The sequence below is a fragment of the Perca fluviatilis genome, chromosome 16 (genome assembly GCF_010015445.1).
Source record: "Perca fluviatilis chromosome 16, GENO_Pfluv_1.0, whole genome shotgun sequence".
Classification (NCBI taxonomy): domain Eukaryota; kingdom Metazoa; phylum Chordata; class Actinopteri; order Perciformes; family Percidae; genus Perca; species Perca fluviatilis.
Genome location: NC_053127.1, coordinates 28,971,270 through 28,979,556, shown reverse-complemented (window position 1 = coordinate 28,979,556; position 8,287 = coordinate 28,971,270). Strand labels below are relative to the sequence as shown.

The following is an 8,287-nucleotide window of genomic DNA, read 5'->3' as shown; positions in this document are numbered from 1 at the left end:
ATTGCTCCACAATATGAATACAGATTGATCACTTATTTTGTTGGTAACCGTTGTTGTATAATTGCAATATTACACCAGGGGGAGGCCTAGCCCTACATTTCAGTGATGTGAAATAAAAACCCCTCATGTAATATGGCTTAAACAAACGTCAAACGCTGATGCAGTTTTATGATTTCAGAAAGGAGGAGGTTTTCTTCTTGCCAAATTTCATATCCATAAATGCAGCTTTCGAAATTATAGTAGGAAAAAAAAGATCTAGCCTATAATAAAATATTGATTAACCTCTTATCTAAATTTTAGATAATATCAGATCCCCTTCTAATGGGAGGCATGACAACATTTTTATTGTAGCCTATACTCTTCTGTGGTCTCATGTTATAATTGTAAAAGTGTATTGTATGTATGTGTATTTTAGTATTATGTGGGTGGCTTCATTCTTGAGCTATATTTTTTCCACTTGGCATAAGTTTTTATGTTATGCTTGTCCTTTTTTTTTTACTGTTGTGAATTTGCAAATAAAATATTAATAAAAAAATTGTAAAGTCATTACAGGTTTCATCAAATAAACAATATACGTTAACATCAGGGATACAACATTAACATCCACAAATCTGCCAACAATGTATGGCTATCCTTAATTGAAGAGTTTAAATTAATTGCATTTTGCTCACTAACTTAAACGTGACTTCATCTAGAAAATATTTAAATTTCGTATTCTGACCCTCTGAATGGGACACGCCCAGGCATGAGATGGGAGGTCTCCAGGCTGCAGCCACTCTTGACTCGCTTCGGGCAGGATCCAACATGTTGCTGACTGATGGGTCTATATTATAAAAAAAAAATAAAAAAAAACTAGCAGGAGAGACTTGTATTCAGTGTATTTGGAAATAGACACAGAGAGGCCAGGAGGACACCTGGAGGCTGAAATTAGTGTGATTTGGCCTACAGATGTCTGATAACTGACAGAAAATGAATTACAGATGACACAACTAACCTTTTTGGATAAAAGTTTATGGACTTTTCTGGGAAACAACCTACATTTTATTTTTGTTTCCCCTGATTGCCAAGACTTGGGAGAACTATTTTCAAAAGCCAAAAGGTTTAGTTTTTTATGTTCTCTGTGTGATTTCAATACATTTCTGTGAGATTTCATTTCCATTTCGTCTTTTCTTTAGTCTTTATAGTCATATAAAAATTATACATGTACGTGACATCCCTGCAGCAGATATCCTGATAGCCCAGGTGTCTATAACTTGATTGTGCATAACAGGGTTGAGGTTACACAAGCATTATTACACAAGGAGACCAGGCGAACCAAAGATGGGGAAAAACCTGGGAGGGTTAACCCTTTGTATAGTAGAGCAGTGTAACATTGAATATCAATGTATATAATATTATGGTATGAATAGTCTAGTTTAATATATAGATATATCAAATGAAGCAAAGAAATAAATCAGTCGAATAGAGAGTCAATAAAGAGGAAGCGATGAGAGAGACTTGTGTGTGCCAAACACCGCAGAAAAACACATCTAGCAGACTGACATTTATTTAGTTTGCAGTAAAATCAGAGAGAAGCAGAAAATCAAAGGAATTTTATCTATAAAAGTGTGTAAAATATTTAAATGAACCAACAATTTGTAAAATAATTGAAGAAATGATTAAAATTCATTATTTCATTATAATTTCCTCAATAACTTTATTGTGTGTTATATTTATTTATTAAGAAACAAAATGCACTCTTGCAAAAGTCTTTTATATCATGTTGGCATTTTTCCCGAGGGCCCGGGCTACTCCAGACCAACGAAGCACTTTTCGGCGCATGGGTATCGCTACGTCTGGGAGGGATTCTGACATATTATATATATTAGAGGCATTCAGTCATAATCCCGCAGATGGTAGCTTTATGGTAGCTCTGGGACACTCAGTTTTTGGAAAATAATAAACTATAACCTGTCTCAAATAAGACCTTTGTTATTTGGGACACCCAGTTATTGGAAAATAATTTGGGACACTAAACTCTACGTATACCACAGTATTGTATACTACAGTCAACAGTGACACACTTGTGTGTGTTTAAATTGTGTTAACTTCCCTAATTATCACAATCCGTCGAGGGTAATTTGAAAACATTCAAGTAGGTGGAGGCATTGCAGCGTTTTGGTTTTACACATCCGACCAGCCGTAAAACTGCAACAGAAGAAATTTGCGACGTCTGCTGTCGTAAACAACGTAAAGATGTCTGATAACACAGCTTAGCCTGAACCATAACGGCTTACCTTTGTTTTTGGTTTACTTTCGTTTCGTTCGGCGACTTGGACATTGTATTAGATGGGGACCAATAGCTTACCATGAAACTCCGGGTGCAGAATGACAGGTGAGCTGGAGCCGTCACCACCGCCAGTCTGGTATGATAACATCTGTTAGCTGCTAGCTAATGCTAGCCCAGTTCACTGTGTAGGAAACGGGTCAGCTGTTTGATTATCCGTCTGTCACTACTTTTGGATTGATTGCCTGAAAGTGACTGATGTAACCGACATATAGTTAAGCTTAGCTACCTCAATTAGCCGGCATTGTTTATCTTGTGGGAGCAAGACAATTGACTATACATTCATATGCGTCTCTAACGACATCAGATCCACACAGCCACCATATATAGCTAGCTAGTGGGGTGAACTCAGCTTATCAAGGTTTCTTTTCTACGGAGCCCCGTAAGTCCCGGATGGGGCAGGGGCTCCGTGCTTAGCTACCTGAAACACGATCAAAAAGGTTAATATTGTCACTTAGACACTTGAACTTAGTCAAATAATACTTAAATAGTGACCTCGTTGTTTGGTTTGCTTGCTGGGAATCCTCTATTCAAAGATGCATGCAAAGTCCTGCAATAAAATATAGTGCTACACAGTCTGTGTTAGGACTGGGCGATATGGAGAAAATCAGATCTCACGATGTTCTTGACCGAATACCTCGATATCGATATTGCAGCGATATTCTAGGGTTGAGAATTGGGGCTTTAACAAAATATCTTCACACTTAGATTTTAGATAAATAATCATCAGTAATGTGGACATAATGTCTAAGTGGGGAAAAGGCAAATAATAGAACAGCTAGAACAGTCTGGTAAGTTCAGAAAATGACATCACTTTACTGTAATGCAGCCTTTAAAACCAGGAACAGACACCACTTACGTCATATCACGATATGACGATATCCAAAATCTAAGGCGATATCTAGTCTCATATCACGATATAGACATAATATTGATATATTGCCCAGCTCTAGTCTGTCTTAGATTAACACATTTGCAACTTCCATTCGTTATACAATTTGTTAATGTAGCTGTAAACCCAGTTGATGCTGGGCACATTGTGACTGAGGCTATAAAGGTCTGTCTTTTATGTCAAAGGAGTGATTCCAGAAGAGCACTGAAACTGAGGGAGTCTCCTACTGTAATGCAGCCTAATTCAAGTGAGCAGGGTGCTCATGCAGGAAATGGTTTATCCCTTACTCTGCAACCAGAGCTGACCAGGACACCAGCCCCGGCTGCTGCTGCTGCTAACCCTGAGAGCAACGAGGTGCGGGTAACCATGACCAGCAATCCTGGGGAGTGCAGTGGAGGCGCATCATCCAGGAGGTCCAGAGTCAATTCCCACAGCCACTCTCATTCTCAGCCACATGCACATAATCGGGTGCCGCACCACTCGAACACGGAGCCTGAGCTTGACCCGCCTGACTCTGATCTGGACTCTGGAGAACCCAGCACCTCCATGTCTGAGCTTCGCTGTCTCTTCCGCTGGCTCCAGAAGAGTCTTCCTTTCATTGTCCTACTGTGTGCTAAACTGGTCATCCAACATGCTCTGGGTGAGTACGAGCTGAGCAAACACCATTATTGCAACTGTGGACACAACACAACTTAACACGCTCTCCATTTACCAGGTCTTGCAGTTGGGGTTGGCCTCTTCACGACATTTCTATATGTGAATAAAAACCTTCAAAGTCAAGTGTTTCTTCAGGTAAGTCAAGAACAGAAAGCATTTGTTGATTCCTTATGCATTTCATAGATTCCTAAACCATGTTTTTGCCTGTGTGTTCCCTCAGGATCGTCAGTCAAAGCTGCAGTGTGTTTGGCTGCTGCTGTTCCTCATCTCTTCCACCCTGCTGCTTTACTACACCTTTCTCACAGAGACACTTCACCATTGGTAAGTGTGAATGCATCATTTCACATTAATAACCCCAAAGAACAAGATTATGTGGCTATTTCCTTTAACCAATTACCTGTTCCTGGAGTATAATCTTAGTTAGTCTGTGGATTGTGAGTTTAAGCAGCCAGAACACCCTGTTGTGATTTCTTTATACTTTGGGTGACTTGACCACAGCTCCTTCATCCAGCAGAACCCCTGACTTTAACATCAAAACACATTCTTTACTGGTACAAACAGAAGAGTCAAATCTATATTGTATGTCCATATTGCCCACCTACTGTAGTTTAGTAAACAGCTAAATCTGGAATTCAGTGGACAGTGCCAAAATGAACATGCCATTTAACCTGAATGTCAACCTCCTTCCAGCCTCATCTTCCTCAGCCCAAACATTGAGCCGCTGGGTTTCTGGGAGGTTCTGTGGGTGGTTGGCATTACCAACTTCATAATAAAGTTCATCTTTATGGGGATTAAGTGCCTTATTCTGCTGCTGCCATCTTCAATGGTGACCTACAGAACCCAGGTGAGTGTGGTGGATTTATCCTTTGGACTGTTGGTTAAGAAAAAAATGAAGGATGTCATGTCTTGGCAACGCTGGTTCAGTATTTCTTATTTTGCGTGCTTCTGTCTCCAGGGACGTTGGGTGATGCTGACGGAAGAGCTGGGCCAGGTACACCAGGCCACGGCTCCTGTTCCACTGTGGTTCCGCTACCTGGTCACATACGAGGAGGTTGACGGCACCCCCGGACTCACACTGGGGGTCCTGCTGGCTCTGCTCTACCTCATACTGAAGGTGTGAGCAGTCAAACTAACTAAACTGTATTGGCAGAAATGGAATATAATATTCACAATTATGTTTTCGTAAGTGTAAAATCACCTGAAACTAATAATCGTTGCGGTTTCCGGAGATTAGAATGAGCTGTTCATATCTACCTAGGGAGCGGGTCCTCTTCCACGGAGCTTGCTTTTTTGGGTTATACTGTAGAAATCAAATTTAGTTAATTTTAAGTATCAGCGCCCAAGTTCATCTTCGTTTTTTAAACATAATTTGTAAAATACTTAGTCAGACGACGGACACGCTACAGTTACATAAACTGAAAAGTGTCTGCTAAGACAAAAGTGCCTATTTGGCAATATTTCTGTTATTATTTTGTTGTTAAATTATTTATATTTAAACCCAATGCTAATAGGGAACCTGATAACAATAATGAGGCAATCTGTAAACTTTGAAAGTGGCAACATTTGTCTAGAGTGGTCACAATCAGCTCTGGCAGCTGCTCCACACCGAGTCTAGAGATTAAAGTAAGCACTCTACAGATATTGAGCATCATCAGGGAATATCTTGTCTTGTAAAATGTCCGGTTTAAATCAGTAACACCGGTGTTGTCACAAGTTATTAACTGGTGGGAAAATGTCCTCATCGTGGCATCCCTAGTATTTAGTTGGTTGCAATCTGCAACCTCAGCGCTAGATGCCACTAAATCCTACACACGGATGCTTTTCATGGTTAAAATAAGTGGGGTTTTCAAACTTTGTTGTTCTTTTTCTCTCTTTCAGCTTTTAGGATTGTACGGACAGTGGACGTCTTTCACGAAAACTGTGAGGATATTTGTAAAAGGCGAGGTCAGTGGTAAACAACTTCTTGATTAGGTGGGAAACGGTGACATCCAGTAACCAGCTATGTTCAAGTGTTTTCTTTTGTTTGTTTTGTTTCTCAGCATACAGGCACAGCAGCCACTAGGAGTCAGTGCAGCGAGGCTGGAGACATCTGTCCCATCTGTCAGGGAGAGTACAGGGAGCCTCGGGTCCTACTCTGTCAGGTAAGTGTGCACTACAGGGCCTGTCAAACCATAAGTCAGGTTTAGTTTTTTATTTTAGTTCGTAGTATTTTAAATTAAAGTTATTGGTTAGTTTAATGTGACGTGTGGGCATCAATAGGCAGATTATACACTGCCTGCGTGAGCGTGGATTTTCTGCTAGCCTTGTCTGGACACATGTATGTTTCCCATTGATAAAATGAAATACCATGTTAAACATAAATTTATACTGATACAGCAAAGACAATGTCGGCAGTATTGATGGCAAAATAGGCTACAGAATATTTCGTTATGTATTGACAGGTGCAATATTAGAAAATAGATTGTTTTTTTAATTACATTTATGTCAAAACCTAGAGACTTTCAAACATCATGTCCTTTATTAATATGTGTTTGTGTCTAAACAACATATAAACATCTTTTCCTGTTCAACTTTGCCTGGAAACGCTTCCAACACGCTATTTTTCACGCGTATTTTGTCGTGAAAAATAGGCGTCTGTTCTATTTCTAGCAGGGACGTGTTTTTCGGCGCGCGTCACGCAGGCGGTGTGCAAGCTCTAACCGGTTAACATAGGAGCCGAAATTAAAACAGACATGCCACGCAGCTGACACGCGCACGCCACGCATCCAGTGTGTAACCGGCCTAAGATCCTTCAGGCATCTGTCACACATCCCTCCTCTTCAATTATGTAATCAAATTGTATCACAGTACACAGCCGTTGAGGAAATCACGCTCTTTAGATCACAACTTTACATTCATTGAGCAGGAGCAGTATTAGGCTACTTGAGAGAAAACTAATGTGAAAATGAAAAACCTAAAATCTGAATTTTCAGTTTCACACCTGCAAATTTCTCTTTTTTCACTACCCTTCTCACTTATCTGCTACTGTAATAATAAGCCATGTTTTCCTCATTTCTTCTTTATAATTAGATATCAGATGAACTGAAGTGCATCGGTTATGTAGCTCTAGTCATGTATGCTAAGTGCAGGACATGCTGACGTCCTGTTGTTTTTCTGCTTTGCAGCACATATTCTGTGATGAATGCATCGCTCTGTGGTTTAACCGCGAGAAGAGCTGCCCTCTATGTCGCACCGTGATCACAGAGAAGGTTTACAAATGGAGGGATGGAGCCACATCTTCACACTTGCAGATTTATTGACTGTTAGGGTATAGGTGGCGGGCTTTTGGGTGCGGTGGATTGGTATTAGTTTGTATTTAATATGTTATTTTCTGTGGCTGTCAAACCCCACTGACTGTAATGTTGTACACACTGTTTTATTAATGAGTTAAGGGCTGCGGTCAGTAATTACACACAACTTGCACCTACAGTAGATGTGTTTCTGGCTTATTTACCAGTACATCCCTACTTGTCACTCTCACAGACAACGGAAAGTTGATTATTTTCACGTCCCAAAGTGATTTTTGTATTTTAAGTTGTTTCCTTTTGTGTCGCTTTCATTCACCTTTTAATTATCTTCATATAAACTTTCCTCATGGAGCAGCAAATTATTCTACTTCCACAGTTTTTTTGTACAAAAAAAATGGGAACATCAGAGAAATATATATGAAAGTATTTTAAACCGATTTTTCCTCTTATCAAACGTGTGAACAGACATGCGACACATGAACCCTCTTGTATCCAGTGTTTTCTAAATTTTGTGGAAGCGACTTCTGATTTGTATGAACAAACGTGTAGAGGTGAGCGGCTGCAGCTGCATACCTCAGCTCAGGAGTGCTACTTTAACTTAACTTTAATCTTTGAGCTTGAATGAGACTGCATAGGCTTTTAGGAAGCCTATGCACTAAAACAAATACGTTTCTGTGATGGATAAACAGTTTGCCTTTAGCTTTTCAGCTTTTGGTGACTTTTTTTCATGTAGGATAAAAAGCATGCAACAGAGCTTGTGAGATATTTACACAAATTATTTTTCTATAGGAGGTGACATTACCTCGTTTTTATAAAAACCAAAGACTGGGAGAAACATCTATTTTAATATGTACAAAAATCATTTCACTGTGTTATTTGTATCCATTTAGATGCATAAACTATCTGAATAAAGATCTACAATTTTAATGTTTGACTTGTTTATGTAACAAAATGAGAATCTTAAAGTAACAGTCTAAGACAATCGTTAAAGCCTAAATAGTATTTAGACTGGTGTACAGAGGTTGAGTGGTGAATCCTTAAAATGTCACAACATAACCCGACTAAAATTAACAGATTTTGCCACTTTGCTTTGTCCTATCCATTCTGTTAACAGTGGCACTGCTC

General features: G+C 39.6%; 1 protein-coding gene across 2 annotated transcripts; it reads left to right on the top strand.

Moving 5' to 3' along the window:
• The first annotated feature begins 2,178 nt into the window (after nucleotides 1–2,178).
• Nucleotides 2,179–8,089, top strand: rnft1 (ring finger protein, transmembrane 1). Of its 2 annotated transcripts, none has more exons than XM_039778212.1 (9): nucleotides 2,179–2,374; nucleotides 3,517–3,858; nucleotides 3,934–4,010; nucleotides 4,096–4,196; nucleotides 4,566–4,719; nucleotides 4,831–4,989; nucleotides 5,754–5,819; nucleotides 5,915–6,016; nucleotides 7,040–8,089. In XM_039778212.1, the coding sequence occupies exons 1-9, from the start codon at nucleotides 2,368–2,370 to the stop codon at nucleotides 7,172–7,174; spliced, it is 1,143 nt and encodes a 380-aa protein (XP_039634146.1). In that variant the 5' UTR covers nucleotides 2,179–2,367; the 3' UTR covers nucleotides 7,175–8,089. The 2 variants fall into 2 exon arrangements, with proteins under 2 accessions (XP_039634146.1, XP_039634144.1); XM_039778210.1 differs by having other exon boundaries at nucleotides 3,404–3,858.
• Nucleotides 8,090–8,287: the final 198 nt, after the last annotated feature.